Raw genomic sequence first — 22,412 nt, 5'->3', positions numbered from 1 at the left:
CAACAATGAAAGCATTTTGGGTGTACAAAGCTCGGTACACTGCAACAATGAAAGCATTTTGGGTGTACAAAGCTCGGTACACTGCAACAATGAAAGCATTTTGGGTGTACAAAGCTCGGAACACTGCAACAATGAAAGCATTTTGGGTGTACAAAGCTCGGTACACTGCAACAATGAAAGCATTTTGGGTGTACAAAGCTCGGAACACTGCAACAATGAAAGCATTTTGGGTGTACAAAGCTCGGAACACTGCAACAATGAAAGCATTTTGGGTGTACAAAGCTCGGAACACTGCAACAATGAAAGCATTTTGGGTGTACAAAGCTCGGTACACTGCAACAATGAAAGCATTTTGGGTGTACAAAGCTCGGTACACTGCAACAATGAAAGCATTTTGGGTGTACAAAGCTCGGTACACTGCAACAATGAAAGCATTTTGGGTGTACAAAGCTCGGAACACTGCAACAATGAAAGCATTTTGGGTGTACAAAGCTCGGAACACTGCAACAATGAAAGCATTTTGGGTGTACAAAGCTCGGTACACTGCAACAATGAAAGCATTTTGGGTGTACAAAGCTCGGAACACTGCAACAATGAAAGCATTTTGGGTGTACAAAGCTCGGTACACTGCAACAATGAAAGCATTTTGGGCGTACAAAGCTCGGAACACTGCAACAATGAAAGCATTTTGGGTGTACAAAGCTCGGTACACTGCAACAATGAAAGCATTTTGGGTGTACAAAGCTCGGAACACTGCAACAATGAAAGCATTTTGGGTGAACAAAGCTCGGTACACTGCAACAATGAAAGCATTTTGGGTGAACAAAGCTCGGTACACTGCAACAGTGAAAGCATTTTGGGTGTACAAAGCTCGGTACACTGCAACAATGAAAGCATTTTGGGTGTACAAAGCTCGGAACACTGCAACAATGAAAGCATTTTGGGTGTACAAAGCTCGGTACACGGCAACAATGAAAGCATTTTGGGTGTACGAAGCTCGGAACACTGCAACAATGAAAGCATTTTGGGTGTACAAAGCTCGGTACACTGCAACAATGAAAGCATTTTGGGTGTACAAAGCTCGGTACACTGCAACAATGAAAGCATTTTGGGTGTACAAAGCTCGGTACACTGCAACAATGAAAGCATTTTGGGTGTACAAAGCTCGGAACACTGCAACAGTGAAAGCATTTTGGGCGTACAAAGCTCGGTACACGGCAACAATGAAAGCATTTTGGGTGTACAAAGCTCGGTACACTGCAACAATGAAAGCATTTTGGGTGTACAAAGCTCGGAACACTGCAACAATGAAAGCATTTTGGGTGTACAAAGCTCGGTACACTGCAACAATGAAAGCATTTTGGGTGTACAAAGCTCGGTACACTGCAACAATGAAAGCATTTTGGGTGTACAAAGCTCGGAACACTGCAACAATGAAAGCATTTTGGGTGTACAAAGCTCGGTACACTGCAACAATGAAAGCATTTTGGGTGTACAAAGCTCGGTACACTGCAACAATGAAAGCATTTTGGGTGTACAAAGCTCGGAACACTGCAACAATGAAAGCATTTTGGGTGTACAAAGCTCGGTACACTGCAACAATGAAAGCATTTTGGGTGTACAAAGCTCGGAACACTGCAACAATGAAAGCATTTTGGGTGTACAAAGCTCGGAACACTGCAACAATGAAAGCATTTTGGGTGTACAAAGCTCGGAACACTGCAACAATGAAAGCATTTTGGGTGTACAAAGCTCGGTACACTGCAACAATGAAAGCATTTTGGGTGTACAAAGCTCGGTACACTGCAACAATGAAAGCATTTTGGGTGTACAAAGCTCGGTACACTGCAACAATGAAAGCATTTTGGGTGTACAAAGCTCGGAACACTGCAACAATGAAAGCATTTTGGGTGTACAAAGCTCGGAACACTGCAACAATGAAAGCATTTTGGGTGTACAAAGCTCGGTACACTGCAACAATGAAAGCATTTTGGGTGTACAAAGCTCGGTACACTGCAACAATGAAAGCATTTTGGGTGTACAAAGCTCGGAACACTGCAACAGTGAAAGCATTTTGGGCGTACAAACCTCGGTACACGGCAACAATGAAAGCATTTTGGGTGTACAAAGCTCGGTACACTGCAACAATGAAAGCATTTTGGGTGAACAAAGCTCGGAACACTGCAACAATGAAAGCATTTTGGGTGTACAAAGCTCGGTACACTGCAACAATGAAAGCATTTTGGGTGTACAAAGCTCGGAACACTGCAACAATGAAAGCATTTTGGGTGTACAAAGCTCGGTACACTGCAACAATGAAAGCATTTTGGGTGTACAAAGCTCGGTACACTGCAACAATGAAAGCATTTTGGGTGTACAAAGCTCGGTACACTGCAACAGTGAAAGCATTTTGGGTGTACAAAGCTCGGAACACTGCAACAATGAAAGCATTTTGGGTGTACAAAGCTCGGAACACTGCAACAATGAAAGCATTTTGGGTGTACAAAGCTCGGAATGATGTAGAATTATTAAAAAAATCTTATTGTATTTATATTGAATTGCTGCTCTAACTCTGTATTAACCTGATACTGTGACAAATCCTCCATTTTGTCCTCATAACCTGACTTCTTCATATGAAAACTACATTACATGACAGTATTTCTCAGCACATCTAATACAATAGACAAAGACTGTATTCTCCATAAGGATATGACTAACCCAGGAACTGTTGAATTTCCCCTAACTCGCAACATAGTATAATTTAAAGGCCATGAGAACACAGTAGTAATGAAATGTTCTATTCATAAGAGACCTTGCACCTAACCACGAGATTTGACATCACCGACCGAGTAAAATGACGCTCAAGACCCCTTGTCCCCCACCCGTGTCCGAAAAAGTACCACCTCTTGGTGGGTGGATACGGAACTAACCACTTAGCTTTTGATCCAATTAATTATATTGATAGGTGGACACTAACCCAGACACTTAACAATTAATCCAATTAATGATGTTTATTCACTGATATCTTGATAACCAATGATGACGAAAATGTCTCTTAAAAGGGCCTGCGCGCCCTTTGATCCTTCACTTGCCAATAAATTTCCTCGAAGTTATTTTAACCTGAACTCCGTGTGTCAGACTGAATTACTTCAGCGTATATACGCAATTCAATTCTCTTTAATTTGGACAGGAACAGATAGACACTTAAACATTTTGGTTTACTGAAAAAGTACCATAACAACTTTGGCGCCCGAACAGGGACTCCGGGCTATGTCTGGCCGGTGAGCCGTCCTAAGGAAGACAAGGGTGGACGGAGGAATCCAGGGGGAAGGAAGGGAGACTGATCACCTCCAGGTACACGGTAGAGACTTCTGCAGAGCCACCGGTATGTTCCGGCCCCTTTGATTGACCCGTCCACGTGTCTGTGACTGCTTCCCGGGAGGACATCAAAGACAGGTAATATCTTGCCCGGAGTCTTATTACCCATTTGTTACCTGCATTTAGTCTATCTGTTGCCTGGGTGTGTCTAGTTTGGTTGCCCGGGCTGAATGTTTATTTGTTTCCCCTTTTCGGGATAAAGGGGGGGGGGGGTGGACCAGTGGTAGTTTGCTTGAGGGTCCTGTGTTTGTCTGTTTTCCCCTTTTTGGGATAAAGGGGGGGGTGGACCCGGGGGATTTGCCTGGAGTCCTGTTGCCTGTTTTACTCCTTTTAGGAGCCACGTGTTTGTGGCTGTAGGGAAAAAGGGGGGTTGACCTGTGGATGTGTTCCTGGGGGTCTTCTTTGCCTGTTTACTTCTTTTAGGAGCCTCGTGGCTGTGGCTGTAAGGAAAAAGAAGTTTGTGGAATTGTGGGATCTGTGTAGAATCATAGTTTCCTGTGATCCAATTTTGTGTCACTTTGATAGCCTAGCTAGCTTCACTGTGCGCTTTCGGACCATCCAGCTCTAGTTGAGTTGGGGACGTCCTGACCCGGACCATCCAGCTCTAGTTGAGTTGGGGACGTCCTGACCCGGACCCTTCGGCTCTAGTTGAGTTGAAGGTCCACTGATTATTTTAACTGTGGTAGGAGACTTAGCCTTGTGGCAGGGGACTCAGTTTCCTGGGGGGATTCAGGCAGGCATTGCTTGTTTTCCGCATCACGTGGTAGTGAGACTTATAGAGTGGGTTTTATAAGGGCACTACGGGAGTGAGGGTGGCGTGGCCACTTTAAGTGGACTGCTGTAACGAGGGAGGCTAGAAAGGATTTCGGACCGGTGTTAGCTGTTATCCTTGGCCGCTGGTAGTGAGACTTGAGGAAGTCATTCTCCGAGCGGGGACACTACGAGGTTGAGAAAGGTGACTTTGGAGTAAGCACATGTAGAAGGAAAGGGATTACTGTTGATTTCATTTGAACTGTGATGCATGCACTGTATTTCAACTGTACTGTTGTCTTGTTTGTTTAATGTGGAGTCATTTAAACTCCTGTATCTGTCTCTAAGGATTTTTCTTCCCTTACTCTTTACCTTTTCTACACTTCCTGTACTATTATACTATCCACTCCCATTCCTCTTAATAGAGAAGTGATTGGTCACACACTTCTCACCTCGCTCCAATCCGTGTCTACCACCCCGGGTAGGCGGATTCAGTGACTAGTCTACGTTTTGGGAAGACGCACTTGAGAAAGACCCACGATTCTCAGGTGGCAGTCGAGCATTGTAGACGTTCCGGTTCAATTTTCCTTATCTTTCCCTATATCTGGGACGCTGGTGTAGGGGAGAAGGGATCATGGGGCAGGATTTAAGTAAGCCCAGTAAGGGCTGGTTAGCATGTGATTTAGTTGATGACAGAGAGGGTGAGGAGATGGTTAAAGGTGTTGAAAAGATTGCAAAAGTTTGTAAAATAGCTGTGCCGACATGTGGTAGATTACAACCAGAAAGTTGGCGTAGATTGTTGATGGAAAAGAAAGGCAAGCTTGCAAATTATGATTTATTAAAAACAGCTGAAGCATGGTACAGAGTAGCAAAGGCTATTCAGCAAGAAGGTTGGGTTGAAGAAGAAATAATTCACAAGGGTGTGAAAATGTTTGTGTATCATAATAATTGTGTTGCTGGGGCTCTTCCTCAGCCAGCGCCCCAAAATGGCGCCCGGGGGATGTCTATCCCAAAGATCCAGTCAGTAATGGGAGATTGCCAGCTGATTAATCCTCCCAATCCCCATCCCGTCACCTCTCCCGTTTGCCCGGTCCTAAATTCTGATGGATCCTACTTTTCCCCTTCTCCCTCCCTAACATTCCCATCATCCTCATCCATCCCCAAGCCACCTTCTGAGTCTAATGCTAACATCTCATCTGCCATTCCTTCCTCACACTTTGTCTCCGTAGATAATCCTACCCTCCCATCTGCATCTGCCCAGTTCACTAACCCCTCCTCTCCTGCCACTGTCAATCTTGCTGATCCCACTCCGGCTCCTCCTCCTTCAGGCACCTTTACTGACTCTTCCCCACCCTCTCCCTCGCCCGCCCCGACCACAGCCCAGTTTCCCACCCCCTCTGCTAATCCCTCCCCAACCTCACTGCCCACTCCAGGTTCCGCCCCAACTCCCACCCAAATGGCCTGGCCATACCCCTTCCCATACCCCTATCCTCACTGGCCATACCCCTTTCCCCAAGTCACTCCCCAGGTTCCGGTCATGCCCAGTCCGGTTCAGTCTGCCCCGGATGTGCCCACATCCAACATGGCCGCCACGTCTTCCCTTAACCCCAATGCAACTTCCTTCCCCGCCTCCAATATGGCGGCCCCCAGCCATTCAGCACCCCTGATGCCGGTGCTTCCCGGTGATTACCGGTCCCAAGGTTATGACCCAATGGCAACTCCCGCCTCCGGAGCTCCCTCCTATCCCCCGGCCCTGTCTCCTCAGGTGTTCCCCTCACGCAGAAGGTCCCAGATAATAGAGCTAGATGAGGAAGAGGATGACAGGCTGTCCCAGGGTTCAATGGAGGCTGCGAGAGCCCACCGTTCTATTGAAGATCCCTTCGGCCATCAGGGTCGGGGAGAACAGGCCCCTCCTAAATATGTCGCTTTTAACCCCACACAAGCTAGTGCTTTAATGAAATCTCTCCCTGACCCAGAGAAACAGCCTATGCCTTTTTACCGAGGGATAGTTCAGATACAAAAGACTTATTCCGCCGCCTGGCGTGACCTACTGAGCATTTGTGCTATTAAAGCAGGGGATGCATATTGGCCCAGCATGGCCCGCCACCTCAGTACAGATCTGCTTACAAGTGATGTTGATTATCCCTCCGGAGTAACCTTTTGCAATCAATTGAGAGATTGGGCTAAGGATAAACTTGCAGATCAAGCTGCTGGCCTTACTGATGTTGTGCAAGACAAAGGAGAATCAGTGGAAAGGTTTCATGCAAGATTATATCAAATGTTTACAGATTTGGGATTTGATCTCACTGACAAAATTCATTCACAAATGCTATCAGGTGCGTTTGTCCAAGGTGTTAAAGATTCCATACGCAAGGGAATCATTGCTGCACGCCCTGAATACAAGGTTGTTCCCCTAGATACGTTACTCCTAGTTGCTAGAGGTTTGGAATCTGCCCAAACCCCCAGAAGACCCAATTCAGCTCCTCTCATGGTGGCCCGTGCCACCCCCATCACCCCTGGCACCAAGGGTGTCAAGTTAGAGGACGTAACATGTTTTAATTGTGGGGCTAAGGGACACTACAGAAGTGACTGTCCAGAACCCAAAAGGGAACCGGGGGAGCCCAAAAAGTTTCCTACAGGGGAGCCCAAAAAGTTTCCCAAGCCTGCCCCGGCCCCTAAGACCATGAAAACGGTTCCAATTGTTGAGGAACCAGATGATGATTAGGAAATTGGCAAACCTGTGTCATTAACCCCTGTCATGGCAGTGTTTACAGGGGATAAGGGGGGGGGGGCCACTTGCCACAGTGACTTTACCCATTGAAGGCCAACCTACCACATTTCTTATCGACACAGGCGCAGCCCGAAGTGTTCTCAGAGAACAAGACCTGCCAGACCCATCTTTCTTGTCAAGTATTGATGTCTCCTGTGTTGGAGTGGATGGCCAACCGAGACACAGTCCTCTAACAACCCCTCTGCGGGTTGGCACAAGCTTACTTGCTCGTTTTGTAGTTTCCTCCACATGCCCAATTAACCTGTTAGGCGCTGATGTCCTTTCACGCCTGCAGGCGTCTATAACCTTCACTCCAGATGGACAGGTAGAAATGTCTACACCTCTATCTGTTTCTGACACTTCAGCCCTGTGCTCCTTACCTTTGATGCTGCAATTAGATATACCCAATGAGCAAGCAGCAGAACCTAGGTCCAATTTCCCAGATGAGTTAAAAACTCAGGTGCCTGCTAAGTTATGGTCCTCAGGCCCAGAGGATATAGGTCATCTAAATGTCCCACCTGTGGTGGTTAAGCTTATCCCAGGAGCTAAGTTACCAAGGAAACCACAATATCCTCTAAAACCAGCACAGGCTGCAGCCATTTCTATTCACATCAAAGCGCTCCTGGAAAAGGGTGCTTTAGTGGAGTGTAAATCAGAATGTAATACTCCATTATTTCCTGTGAAGAAGAAGACTCTAAAAGGTGAGCCAGTAAAGTACAGGATGGTTCAGGATCTCCGTGCGGTCAATGAAGCCACTGTCCTGGACACCCCTCTTGTACCAAACCCCCATACCCTGCTCTCTGGCGTCCCACCTTCTGCAAAGTATTTCACAGTCATTGATCTAGCTAATGCCTTTTTCAGTGTTCCACTAGATCCATCCTGTCAATACCTGTTCGCTTTCACCCATGAAATGCAACAATATACATGGACTGTCATGCCCCAAGGGGCACAAAATTCTCCAAGTCAATTTGCCAAAGCCATGTGTACTATTCTTGACCCATGGCAAGCTGAACACCCAGAAGTTGTTTTACTCCAGTATGTGGATGATTTGTTGCTCTGTGGAGATGATATACCCACTACTGAAAAATGTTCAATTAGTCTGCTTTGCTATTTGGCAGAACAAGGATGTAAAGCTTCGCTTCTCAAGCTGCAATTCTGTCAACCCTCTGTGATTTTCCTTGGACATTGCCTATCTCAAGGTACCAGACATCTCACTCGGGACCGAGTCAGAACAATTCTGGACATTCAACCCCCAAGGACTTCAAAATCTCTTCATGCCTTCTTAGGCCTCATTTCCTACTGCAGAGCATGGATCCCAGAGGCCTCTCTGCTTATGCAACCTCTCTACGATGCACTCAAGTCAGATCCATTCGGCCTGACCAACGAAGCTCTGGACAATTTCAAATCTCTTAAACGTGCCATTGTCTCTGCTCCTGCCTTGGGCCTACCAGACTATACCAAGCCTTTCAAATTATTTGTCTCTGAAAGACTAGGTCATGCTACAGGAGTTCTTACCCAAACTAATGACTTAAAAGGCCGCCAGAGGCCTATTGGATACTTTTCATGCCAACTGGACATTGTGGCTAGAGGGACCCCTTCCTGCCTTAGGGCTGTTTTTGCTGCAAGAGAACTTATTGAAAGAACTTCAGACCTGGTCCTTGGCCACCCGTTGGTTGTTTTGGCCCCTCATGACATCTCTGCCATTATCAACCAAGTCCAGCTCAAGCACGTGTCTCCCGCTAGACACCTACGTCTGCAATGTCATCTTCTTCTGCCTGACAACATTTCTATACAAAGGTGTCAAGTTCTTAACCCATCCACTCTTCTTCCACTCCCTGAGGGGGGTATCTACTATGGGTTTGTCACAGATGAAACCTACATTTACCTTCTCTGTGGATGTATCAAGAAAATGCATCCACATTTAACTTTTCACGAGGACAAGACACCTCTCTGTGAAGGTCCAGATTACGCCTTCTGTACCATGTGGTACAAGCCAGACATTACTCCTGAACCTTGCTATGAAGATGAGCTCTACCACTGGTTTGAAGTAAAGCTCACTGCCCAAGATTTCTATTGTGACTCGGAAGGCAACAGCATGGTCCTGATCCAACTGCCCCCAGAACTCAATTACCTATACCATCATTGGGATACTGCTATTCCACATATTCCTGTTACCAAGTTAAAGACAAGATCATGGAATGACCTTGGGCCCATGGCAAAATTATGGGCCACCATGGATGAATCACAACTACAGGAAAATGGCATTGCCAAATACCCAGCAACTGACCTTCTTGAAGCATGGCCACGACATTTCCTGGAAAAAGAATTTAAAGACCTAGTTATAACAAATGACTATGACCCAGAAACTCCTCATGACTGTTTCGAACAGATGAAAATGGAAACAGTACACTTACCAACTGTGCATGAGAATCCATTACCGGATCCGGATTTTACTCTGTTTGTGGACGGTTCAAGGTATGCTGATGAAGAAGGAAAATACCATACAGGATATGCCGTAACCACAACAGGGGAAGTTCTCAAGTCATCACCTCTACCGCCGGCAATGTCTGCGCAAGAAGCTGAATTGCAAGCCCTGACTTCAGCATGCAAGATTTCCAAGGGAAAGCGTGCCAACATCTATACAGATTCAAGATATGCTCTGGGTGTGGCACATGACTTCGGCCTCATTTGGAAGACAAGAGGATTTCTTACCACTGCCGGTACACCAGTCAAACACAGCTCTGCAATCAAGGAACTAATGGATGCCCTCCTACTCCCTGAAGAAGTGGCCGTTTTGAAAGTAAAGGCACATGGGAAATCGGATTCAGATGAAGCAAAGGGCAACCATTTGGCCGATCAGGCTGCTAAGCAAGCAGCCAGAGATTTGCAGGAAGTGGATGAAGAAGTGTCCGGTCAAGAAGAAGAAGTTCCTATCTTTACCTTACAAACTCTTCCTACTGACCTAAGAATTCTACGAGAACAACAAGCTATAATTACCCCTGAAGAAATCCAGAAATGGAAGAAGAAAGGAGCTGTCCTAAAGGACGGAATTTACTACAACAATTCTAAATTTTGCCTTCCAAGAAACTTATACCCAGCAGTTGTCCAATGGGCCCATGGGCCTGCACATCTGTCAAAAGACCTAATGGCCGCCCTCATTCAAAAATATTATGAAGCACCTGGAATCACAACCCTGATCAACAGCTTCTGCAGGGCCTGTGTCATTTGTGCAAAATGTAATCCAGGAAGACCAATCAAGGTGCCTGCAAAGCACCTAGCAAAACCCATGTACCCATTCCAGAGAATTCAAATTGATCATATCCAAATGCCCAAGAGTGGGTCTCATGAATATGCACTAGTAATGGTGGATATGTTCTCAGGCTGGCCAGAAGCCTACCCTGTAGCCAATATCACTGCAAAAACAACCGCAAGACGCCTACTTACAGACATTGTATGTAGATTTGGACTTCCAGAAGTCATTGAAAGTGATCAAGGCCCAGCCTTTACAGCAACAGTGACTAAAGAAATTTGGACTGCTCTGGGAGTGACCCTAGCCTTCCACACCCCTTACCACCCACAAAGTAGTGGTAAAGTAGAGCGCATGAATGGCACTCTAAAAGCCAGAATGTTAAAAATGTCACAAGAAACAAAAATGCCCTGGCCAGAAAGTCTGTCAATAGCTTTGTTCAGCGTTAGGCACACACCTAGAGGGAAACACTCGTTATCCCCATATGAAATTCTATTTGGGACAGCACCCAGGCTAGGTTGTTATTATCCACAGCAGTTACAGCTTCAATCAGATGTTTTAGTAGACTATGTAACTGAACTTGCAAGTGCCTTGAACAAAATACATGCCCAAGTTTTCTCTTCAATTCCAGATCCTGATCTGAACACAGGTACCCATAACCTGCTTCCCGGAGATTGGGTTCTGGTTAAGAAGTTCGTGCGGAAAAGCACCCTGGAACCAAGATTTGACGGGCCATTCCAAGTTCTCCTGATCACCGCAACTTCCGTCAAATTGGCCGGCAGGCCACATTGGATCCACGCTTCCCACTGCAAGAAGTCTCCTGCCCCAGAGGAAGCAGATACCGCACAACCATGTACCTCTGGTACATTGTCTCCTTAATTAGTTTAATTAAGGCCCAGCAAGTAGCCATCACTAAAGATGCTAGTGGGTACACCTTCTGGTATAATTCATCATGTACCCGTGTGGCTACCTATACCTTTGATTATTGTGACATCGTAGAATGCCCATTCACTACAACACAAATCCAGAATATCTATAGAGATATCCCTCATGTAAAAGATCCATATGTTTGTGTAGTTGACAAACAATGGGGGCATAATTGTGGCCATTGGGGGGCGGCGGGATGGAATGCCGGACCTTCCTGGGGCTACAAGCCAAAAAGTGCCTTATCTAAAGTAGATGATCATGGTAGGTCCCTCCTTCAAAGAATGACTCTGAGAAAGCCTGGAGGAGGCACACCAATGAAATTAATTCTTAATGTTGAGCATCCAAGCCCAACAGATGCAGACCAGTATGTATTGGGAATGTACTGGAAAAAGGGTTCCTATACTAAATTAGGGCATTTCTACCTTAAAGATATGTGTAATTCCCCTGAGTGGCAAGGAGCTACTCATATGGTCACAAACCCATTAAAACCACACATCCAGTCCTTTAAGGACATGATGGCCATTGCTAACCCCACCTTTGAAGATACTATGGCCGCTGAAACAGGTTTTAATGATGTTAACCTATGGTTAGAATGGATGAAATATAATGCCAACAAACATAACCGAACCGCATGCTATGTGTGTGGTGGTGCCCGGCCTCATCTGGGCACTGTACCTTTAACCCTGCCAGTAGATGAAGAAAATTGTATTTTAAGTCTTTTTGCCTACCAATATAATTTCAACAGGTCTCAATGTCAAGCATGGACAGCGGAGTATCCTCTTATAGCCAAAAATGTAAGACCTCCTCATGGTGTTACCGTATATAAAGGTAATTACACTTGCTATGTCAAACATGATGGGATTGGTAAATTTGTGGGTAACTTTCCCGCAGGTTATTGTACTACATATAGAACTGTTCCTGTACGTTTGCTGCAGCAGCACACTAGGTCACTGGGAGACATTTACTGGTTGTATGGGGATTTACAGTTAAGATCCAGAATGGACACAGAGTGGTGGGGGGAGTGTACATTGGCCAAGGCCATTATGCCTATACACATTATTTCTGACACACACACCAACACCCATGAGTCCAGCCACACTAAGGCCAAGCGTGAAGCCCCAGTAAAAGGAAGTTTTGACCCTCACATTTACATTGATGCCATTGGGGTGCCTAGGGGGGTACCCAATGAATTTAAAGCAAGAGATGAAGTTGCTGCAGGATTTGAATCAATTTTTACCATAGTTACTGCAAACAAGAACTTAAATTGGATAAACTACATTTATTACAATCAACAGCGTTTCGTTAATTACACCAGAGATGCCCTCCAGGGATTAGCCGAACAATTGCAGGCAACATCCCAAATGGCCTTCCAAAATAGAATAGCCCTGGATATGATCCTAGCCGAAAAAGGAGGGGTATGTAAAATTTTGCCCGACACCATGACATGTTGTACCTACATCCCAGAAAACACAGGTCCTAATGGTAAAGTTACATTAGCCATAGCAAAATTAAATGACCTCTCAGAAGAATTAAAAAGGAATTCCGGGATAAAAGATCCCTGGGACAGATGGTTTGGTTGGATGACGGGTTGGAAAAAGGCTTTAATGCATATTGGTATGGCAATACTAATTTCTTTTTTTATCTTTGCTCTTCTCTTTTGTTGTGTCTTCCCCTGCCTGAGGAAAGCTCTCACGAAGACTATTGACCAAGCGGCACCCACTTTCACACTACTTGATGTTGATGACCAAGATTTCCAGGATCTCAACTCACCCTGTTTGCCGCTGCAATCCATCCCTTTTGATGATAAAGTGCGAGAGTTCTAGGAAGGGACCACCTTAGGGACAGCATCTGTCAGTGAATGGTAAAGGCCCCGTGTGGAGAAGCGGTGGGTTAGCTGCCGTGGGATACCCATGGGTGTGAAGTGTTCGAGAGCCATACTGACAGATGAGCTAGCCTAGTAGGGTCAGAAAATAGGGACAGACTTGCACTTTGCATTAACACCTAGCTAGCGGCCACGGGGTTTCTGTGCCTTTGGGCTAACACGTCTTCTGGTATTAACAAATAAAGTTTTTATCTCTTAGAATCTAACATTTCATAGGGGGGACTGATGTAGAATTATTAAAAAAATCTTATTGTATTTATATTGAATTGCTGCTCTAACTCTGTATTAACCTGATACTGTGACAAATCCTCCATTTTGTCCTCATAACCTGACTTCTTCATATGAAAACTACATTACATGACAGTATTTCTCAGCACATCTAATACAATAGACAAAGACTGTATTCTCCATAAGGATATGACTAACCCAGGAACTGTTGAATTTCCCCTAACTCGCAACATAGTATAATTTAAAGGCCATGAGAACACAGTAGTAATGAAATGTTCTATTCATAAGAGACCTTGCACCTAACCACGAGATTTGACATCACCGACCGAGTAAAATGACGCTCAAGACCCCTTGTCCCCCACCCGTGTCCGAAAAAGTACCACCTCTTGGTGGGTGGATACGGAACTAACCACTTAGCTTTTGATCCAATTAATTATATTGATAGGTGGACACTAACCCAGACACTTAACAATTAATCCAATTAATGATGTTTATTCACTGATATCTTGATAACCAATGATGACGAAAATGTCTCTTAAAAGGGCCTGCGCGCCCTTTGATCCTTCACTTGCCAATAAATTTCCTCGAAGTTATTTTAACCTGAACTCCGTGTGTCAGACTGAATTACTTCAGCGTATATACGCAATTCAATTCTCTTTAATTTGGACAGGAACAGATAGACACTTAAACATTTTGGTTTACTGAAAAAGTACCATAACAGGAACACTGCAACAATGAAAGCATTTTGGGTGTACAAAGCTCGGTACACTGCAACAATGAAAGCATTTTGGGTGTACAAAGCTCGGTACACTGCAACAATGAAAGCATTTTGGGTGTACAAAGCTCGGTACACTGCAACAATGAAAGCATTTTGGGTGTACAAAGCTCGGAACACTGCAACAATGAAAGCATTTTGGGTGTACAAAGCTCGGTACACTGCAACAATGAAAGCATTTTGGGTGTACAAAGCTCGGTACACTGCAACAATGAAAGCATTTTGGGTGTACAAAGCTCGGTACACTGCAACAATGAAAGCATTTTGGGTGTACAAAGCTCGGAACACTGCAACAATGAAAGCATTTTGGGTGAACAAAGCTCGGAACACTGCAACAATGAAAGCATTTTGGGTGTACAAAGCTCGGTACACTGCAACAATGAAAGCATTTTGGGTGTACAAAGCTCGGAACACTGCAACAATGAAAGCATTTTGGGTGTACAAAGCTCGGAACACTGCAACAATGAAAGCATTTTGGGTGTACAAAGCTCGGAACACTGCAACAATGAAAGCATTTTGGGTGTACAAAGCTCGGAACACTGCAACAATGAAAGCATTTTGGGTGTACAAAGCTCGGTACACTGCAACAATGAAAGCATTTTGGGTGTACAAAGCTCGGTACACTGCAACAATGAAAGCATTTTGGGTGAACAAAGCTCGGAACACTGCAACAATGAAAGCATTTTGGGTGTACAAAGCTCGGAACACTGCAACAATGAAAGCATTTTGGGTGTACAAAGCTCGGAACACTGCAACAATGAAAGCATTTTGGGTGTACAAAGCTCGGTACACTGCAACAATGAAAGCATTTTGGGTGTACAAAGCTCGGAACACTGCAACAATGAAAGCATTTTGGGTGTACAAAGCTCGGAACACTGCAACAATGAAAGCATTTTGGGTGTACAAAGCTCGGTACATTGCAACAGTGAAAGCATTTTGGGTGTACAAAGCTCGGTACACTGCAACAATGAAAGCATTTTGGGTGTACATACCAAGCGGGAACGGGGGGAGGCTACATGATGAAATGTTTAGTGTGTTTGTACACATTTTGTGCTGAACCTCGAAGAGCATCGGTGGTTTGGCTTTATTTACAGAATGAGGTGGGTGAGGGTGAGGGTGGAAACTACAGGAACTCTGTGAAGGGGTAACAGTACTGAGAAAATGGGAAACCAGATGTCAGTCTCACCAGATTACACAGAGTATCCCGGAGATCGGCCCACACGTGATACATGTCCGAACGGTTCATGTTGCCACTGTTCACCATCTCAGAGAAGATGCGCTTGTAGATGTTGAAATTCTGTGAGGAACAGACTTCAGTTACTCTTTGCAGCAAAATGTAGAATCAGACTTTTACAAGACACTGTGCAATAAATGTAGGTATAATGTAGGTATTGTGAAGACAGCAAGGCACTCTGATTTACTACGGGGAGTATGTAAGCAGCATGCGCGAAAACTCAACGAGTGTAAAGTGACGGAAGGGAAAGTCACAGAGTGTAAAGAGACGGGAGGAAAGTCACAGAGTGTAAAGAGACGGGAGGAAAGTCACAGAGTGTAAAGTGACGAAGGAAAGTCACAGAGTGTAAAGAGACGGGAGGAAAGTCACAGAGTATAAATAAACGGGAGGAAAGTCACAGAGTGTAAAGAGACGGGAGGAAAGTCACAGAGTGTAAAGTGACGGAGGAAAGTCACAGAGTGTAAAGTGACGGAGGAAACTCACAGAGTGTAAAGAGACGGGAGGAAAGTCACAGAGTGTAAAGTGACGGGAGGAAAGTCACAGAGGTTAAATAAACGGGAGGAAACTCACAGAGTGTAAAGTGACGGGAGGAAACTCACAGAGTGTAAAGTGACGGGAGGAAAGTCACAGAGTGTAAAGTGACTGGAGGAAAGTCACAGAGTGTAAAGTGACTGGAGGAAAGTCACAGAGTGTAAAGAGACGGGAGGAAACTCACAGAGTGTAAAGTGACGGGAGGAAACTCACAGAGTGTAAAGTGATGGGAGGAAACTCACAGAGTGTAAAGAGACAGGAGGAAAGTCACAGAGTGTAAAGAGACGGGAGGAAAGTCACAAAGTATAAATAAACGGGAGGAAAGTCACAGAGTGTAAAGTGACGGGAGGAAACCCACAGAGTGAAAAGTGACCGGAGGAAACTCACAGAGTGTAAAGTGACGGAGGAAAGTCACAGAGTGTAAAGAGACGGGAGGAAACTCACAGAGTGTAAAGTGACTGGAGGAAAGTCACAGAGTGTAAAGTGACTGGAGGAAAGTCACAGAGTGTAAAGTGACTGGAGGAAAGTCACAGAGTGTAAAGTGACTGGAGGAAAGTCACAGAGTGTAAAGAGACGGGAGGAAACTCACAGAGTGTAAAGTGACTGGAGGAAAGTCACAGAGTGTAAAGTGACTGGAGGAAACTCACAGAGTGTAAAGTGACCGGAGGAAACTCACAGAGTGTAAAGTGACGGGAGGAAACTCACAGAGTGTAAAGAGACAGGAGGAAAGTCACAGAGTGTAAAGAGACGGGAGGAAAGTCACAGAGGTTAAATAAACGGGAGGAAACTCACAGAGTGTAAAGTGACGGGAGGAAACTCACAGAGTGAAAAGTGACCGGAGGAAACTCACAGAGTGTAAAGTGACGGAGGAAAGTCACAGAGTGTAAATAAACGGGAGGAAAGTCACAGAGTGTAAAGTGACGGAGGAAAGTCACAGAGTGTAAAGAGACGGGAGGAAACTCACAGAGTGTAAAGTGACTGGAGGAAAGTCACAGAGTGTAAAGTGACTGGAGGAAACTCACAGAGTGTAAAGTGACTGGAGGAAAGTCACAGAGTGTAAAGTGACTGGAGGAAAGTCACAGAGTGTAAAGAGACGGGAGGAAAGTCACAGAGTGTAAAGAGACGGGAGGAAAGTCACAGAGTATAAATAAACGGGAGGAAAGTCACAGAGTGTAAAGTGACGGGAGGAAACTCACAGAGTGAAAAGTGACTGGAGGAAACTCACTGAGTGTAAAGTGACGGGAGGAAACTCACAGAGTGTAAAGTGACGGGAGGAAACTCACAGAGTGTAAAGTGACGGGAGGAAACTCACAGAGTGTAAAGTGACGGGAGGAAAGTCACAGAGTGTAAAGAGACGGGAGGAAAGTCATAGAGTGTAAAGAGACAGGAGGAAAGTCACAGAGTGTAAAGAGACGGGAGGAAAGTCACAGAGTATAAATAAACGGGAGGAAAGTCACAGAGTGTAAAGTGACGGGAGGAAACTCACAGAGTGAAAAGTGACTGGAGGAAACTCACAGAGTGTAAAGTGACTGGAGGAAAGTCACAGAGTGTAAAGTGACTGGAGGAAAGTCACAGAGTGTAAAGAGACGGGAGGAAAGTCACAGAGTGTAAAGAGACGGGAGGAAAGTCATAGAGTGTAAAGAGACGGGAGGAAAGTCACAGAGTATAAATAAACGGGAGGAAAGTCACAGAGTGTAAAGTGACGGGAGGAAACTCACAGAGTGTAAAGAGACGGGAGGATACTCACAGAGTGTAAAGAGACGGGAGGAATCTCACAGAGTGTAAAGAGACGGGAGGAAAGTCACAGAGTGTAAAGAGACGGGAGGAAAGTCATAGAGTGTAAAGAGACGGGAGGAAAGTCATAGAGTGTAAAGAGACGGGAGGAAAGTCACAGAGTGAAAAGTGACTGGAGGAAAGTCACAGAGTGAAAAGTGACTGGAGGAAAGTCACAGAGTGTAAAGAGACGGGAGGATACTCACAGAGTGTAAAGAGACGGGAGGAAACTCACAGAGTGTAAAGAGACGGGAGGAATCTCACACAGTGTAAAGAGACGGGAGGAAACTCACAGAGTGTAAAGAGACGGGAGGAAAGTCATAGAGTGTAAAGAGACGGGAGGAAAGTCACAGAGTATAAATAAACGGGAGGAAAGTCACAGAGTGTAAAGTGACTGGAGGAAAGTCACAGAGTGTAAAGTGACGGGAGGAAACTCACAGAGTGTAAAGAGACGGGAGGAAACTCACAGAGTGTAAAGAGACGGGAGGAAACTCAGAGTGTAAAGAGACGGCAGGAAACTCACATATTGTAAAAGGATGGGAGGAAACTCACAGAGTGTAAAGTGAGGGGAGGAAAGTCACAGATTGTAAAAGGATGGGAGGAAACTCACAGAGTGTAAAGTGACGGGAGGAAACTCACAAAGTGTAAAGAGACGGGAGGAAACTCACAGAGTGTAAAGAGACGGGAGGAAACTCACAGAGTGTAAAGAGACAGAAGACATAGAAACCAATGAAATAATGAAACAAAGTAATGAATGTGTAGAAACGGGAAAGTTAAGGAGATGGAAGATCACCATTACCTGTGGGTTTGCCGGAGCTCCGTGTTGTACGTATAAGCTGAGTGCTTTATTCCAGTTGCCCTCCTTGATGAGATGAGTTGCAAACAGAGCAACGTACTTGTGAAGAACCCTGTAATTCTGTAAGAACACCCATGAATACATATTAGAGATACGATAACATCCTTAATGTGACCAATCACAGAGCAGGGTTTATACGGCATGGTACAGGACTTCTGTACATTGTATTTCTAAGGATATGTTACAGCCCCATGTATCTGCTCAGCATTGCTTTGTTTATTCCATAATGGATACAATACGCGTCGTTTATTCCATAATGAATACGATACTCGACGTTTATTCCATAATAAATACGATACTCGCCGTTTTCTCCATAATGGATACAATACTCGCCGTTTATTGTGAACACATAAAACACCACGTTCTGAATGGCATGGGACTCCTGACTCATACAATACTAATCCATCTAAATGGAGACGCCACACGCTGTAATGTTAGCACCACACCTGCTTGGCTGCTGTCTCAATGCATTTTTCCCACTGTCCTCGCTCGGCATACATATCCAGGGCGGCCATGACATCAACGCCGACCAGCTGTAAAAAACATATAGGACTGGGTAACACATTGTGTGCCGGAGTATCTGGGATAAAGAGCGTAGGGCAATATGGAGCAATGGGAGGGGCTACAGGGGAACGCTTACCGAGTCCACTTTGCCTTGGTTCTTCAGATAGTCCTTGTAGCGTTCATCCACGTATTCTGCATACCTGCAAAGGAACACCAGGGTGAGCGTGTGGAGCTACAGGCTTTGCTAATATCCTGGAAAAATCCAATATTTGCTGAGGGAGGGGAATGCTTAACAAGCAATATGAAGGTTAACTTACTGAGGGTCCATCTCTTTGGCCACCCTCTTTGCTTTGTTCCATTCTTCACCTTCAATAAACGCATCAATCGCCTCCTTATAGAGATCCATATTGAGATAGAGTTCCGCAGCCTGGAAACAGACGAGAAGACATTGCCAGTACATGGGAAGCACACATGGTGGGGATAGGACACTAGGAACTATAACCATTTAATCTCCCTTTAGTGGTTATAGTGTCTGGATTCAGTGTTAAACCACTTCAGGGAGATGAAATGGTTTTAGTGCCTGCAGCCCCTTGGTGCTGTCCCTCCATTCAGTGTTTAACCATTCATTTGCATCCTGATTAACGTGATGAACAGTAGAGAATATCTTACTGTAGATACTCGGAATACCTGGGAAAACAGAACATAAACTACAAAAAATGAGTTTAGCCAAGAAGAAAGTCCGACTAAACACTCGACTCTAGTCCGAGTAGGATAATGTACCAGTACACAGAGGACAATCTAGTCTGCCCACGGAGCAGGCAGCAATCAGAGAGCTATTTTTTTTTTACTAAAAGTGAATGTTTTAAAATGGTCAGAGAACAAGACGTCAATGACAAGGAAAGCTGCATAGCCTGCCTCTCTGTCACCCCAATCCTCTCTCTGTTGTGTTTCGCTATGAATAGTCATGAACAGACGACAGACTGATGGCACAGTCAAACTTCCAGAACTCACACAAGGTCCTCTCAGTAAACCATGTCCACTTGTTACTTACCGCATTGTGTCTTCCAGCAGAAACAAGCTGAGGGCCCACAGTACGAATCACTTCCAAGCCTCTGCCTGGCGTCAAGAATTTGATAGATATTTCTGCTGCCTACACAATAAAATACATGGAGACATTATCTCAGCATCTAAGAGAGACACTGGAATCATCACAAACACATGAACCACATTCCACATCACAAGGAAACCATCACTACTGTAATACATGCCACGCAGTACAGAAACCATCATTACTGCCTGTAAAATACACCACAAGGAAACCAATAGTGCCACATGTAACACATGTGGTAATTGTGGCGAAAGTGACCTCGCTACACTGTTTTTATTGGCTTGCATGTTTTGTGTCCTGTGCCCAACAAGGTCCACCTGGGCGTCAACCTTGTTGGGAAACTTATATAAAAGACCAGTGTGCCTCCATTAAACTTTCTGTTCTACTTCACCCTCAATCTAGGAGTCTTGTCTCTTATTGGGGGGGATTGCTATATCACTACAAGGGATTGCTTTACTCTGCATGCTCCCTTGGATAATCACTAACTCTTGTAAGAGCTGTTCCTGCTACGCTCTCTGAAGAGGTTCACCCACTGGAACCTGGAGCCTTGTCGTAGGTCCAGGGTGGGTAGGAGACGGCGAGACCCCAACCAAGCTGCAGCGATTCGTGGGGTCTGCAGTACTTATGCTGTCTGGAGAAGTGCTCGGAGCCCTCGGTAAGCACTAGGAGAATACGTCAGCGGAGGTACCCAACCGGAGTATAGGAAGCTCCGTTACAGTAATAATGCTCTATTTATGGCGTGTAGTAACACTTCAGGATTTCCTAACTAACCAATCTTAGAAGAAAGATCGGCGTAATTTAGTAATGGGACATTCCATGGCTTGACAAATCCTAGGCGCCAGGTCAATGGCGACTAGGAATTTTGTCCTGGCGCCTAGGGTTTGTCAGCCCATTCCTGGCAGGTGGTCTGGCAAGGGAGCATGGATGTGGCTCGCTGAGGGTGAATGGAAGTGGCGCCTGGGATCCACTTATAAAGCTCCGTCATTCGCTGCAGTCCAGTGTGTGTGTGTGCGCCTGTCAGTGAGTGTGTGGGTATCTGTCTGAGAGTGACTGTGAGGGAGTGTGCGTTTCTGTCTGACAGTGTGTCAGTATCTGTGTGTGTGTGTATTTGTTTGAGAGTGTGTCAATATCAGATTGTGTGCCTGTCAGGGAGTATGTGTGTATCTGTCTGAGAGTGACTGTGCATGTAAGTATCTGTCTGCCAGTGTGTCAGTATCAGTGTGTGTGTGTGTCTGTCAGGGAGTGTCTGTGTGTGTATTTGTTTGAGAGTGTGTCAATATCAGTGTGTGTTCCAGTTAAGGAGTGTGTGTGCATCTGTCTGAGAGTGACTGTGAGGGAGTGTGCGTGTATCTGTTTGAGAGTGTGTAAAATCAGCGAGTGTTTGTTTAGGTGACAGCCCCCCTCCGTTCGCATGGAAAAGGTATTTTTACTCAACTTTTTCCCCCCCGCCATGCTGGTCTCGCAGTGGCTGGCCCCACCTCCATGGCTTATCTCAGCTAAGTCAATGCTTTCCCATAGGAAACATTGGGAGGCTATTGTGACAATCGCTAATCGACATCTCCTCATAGAAACGCATTGAATCAATGTATCTCTATGGGGAACATTCAGCAGCTCCATGTTTAAATATTCCCTGAAAGGGACAGGATGCAGACACCAGAACCACTATATTAAGCTGTATACTATACAGCAAACTGAATACGGCACAGTAACAGCTACAGCTTATTGAATTTGTTCTGGTGAGTAGAATCATTCCCTTCAGGCTTTTTGCAGTAAACACTGTCTTTTCTAAGAAAATTTGTGTGTCTGTGTCTCTGTGTGTGTTTGTGTGTCTCTGCATGTGTTTGTGTTTGCGTGTGTCTGTTGAGGGGGGTGTATGTATGTATGTGTGTGTGTGTGTGTGTGTCTGTCTGTCTGTGTGTATGTTTGTGTGTGTGTCTGTATGTATGTTGGGGGGGTCACGGATCAGGGGAGGGGAGGGGGGTGGCCACGGATCAGTTTCGCACCGGGGCCCCATGGATTGTGTGTACGCCACTGGTGTCAAGCCCTGGGACATTCTATGATAAAACCCACCGAGCACAGCTCAAGGTGGTCACCATTTCGAATCACCTACCTTCATCCAGCATTTTTCCATTAGCTGAATGTTCTCCATTTCTTTAACCTTCAAGTAGCAATCAACAGCTCTGGCGTATTCCCCCGCCTGCTCCCACTCACGGGCCTGCTTTACCAATGCCTCTGTCCCTCTGGAATGATAATGGATTTCCAAAATCTTACAAAACAGGAAGGGGACACCCAGCTTCTCTGCCAGAATGAATCCCTGAAAGTCTCACCTGGCTCCTGTCTTGGCCACCTCCCGTTCGTACTCCTGCTGCAGTTGCTCAAGCTGTGCTGGGATGTACTCTTTGCACACACGGATGGCATCGCTCCACATTCCAGCTTCCTGTTCCACAGA

General features: G+C 45.4%; 1 protein-coding gene across 1 annotated transcript in view; it reads right to left on the bottom strand.

The window, feature by feature from the left end:
* The window catches only part of LOC134585283 (intraflagellar transport protein 172 homolog), a gene marked incomplete at its 3' end in the record, with an annotated part of 44,189 nt that extends 21,793 nt beyond the window's left edge, over window positions 1-22,396 (bottom strand). Inside the window, exons 1-8 of the mRNA XM_063440700.1 lie at window positions 22,291-22,396; window positions 22,074-22,203; window positions 19,907-20,005; window positions 19,173-19,282; window positions 18,992-19,055; window positions 18,798-18,884; window positions 18,295-18,411; window positions 15,144-15,254 (exon numbers count right to left, since the gene is read on the bottom strand). Coding sequence (XP_063296770.1) covers window positions 15,144-15,254; window positions 18,295-18,411; window positions 18,798-18,884; window positions 18,992-19,055; window positions 19,173-19,282; window positions 19,907-20,005; window positions 22,074-22,203; window positions 22,291-22,391 — 819 coding nt within the window. The remainder of the gene's footprint in view (window positions 1-15,143; window positions 15,255-18,294; window positions 18,412-18,797; window positions 18,885-18,991; window positions 19,056-19,172; window positions 19,283-19,906; window positions 20,006-22,073; window positions 22,204-22,290) is intronic.
* Between the last annotated feature and the right edge of the window lie 16 nt (window positions 22,397-22,412).

Source organism: Pelobates fuscus, unplaced genomic scaffold, assembly GCF_036172605.1.
Source record: "Pelobates fuscus isolate aPelFus1 unplaced genomic scaffold, aPelFus1.pri scaffold_88, whole genome shotgun sequence".
Taxonomy (NCBI): Eukaryota; Metazoa; Chordata; class Amphibia; order Anura; family Pelobatidae; genus Pelobates; species Pelobates fuscus.
The sequence above is the reverse complement of the archived record's forward strand: the minus strand, read 5'-3'. Positions and strand labels throughout refer to the sequence as shown.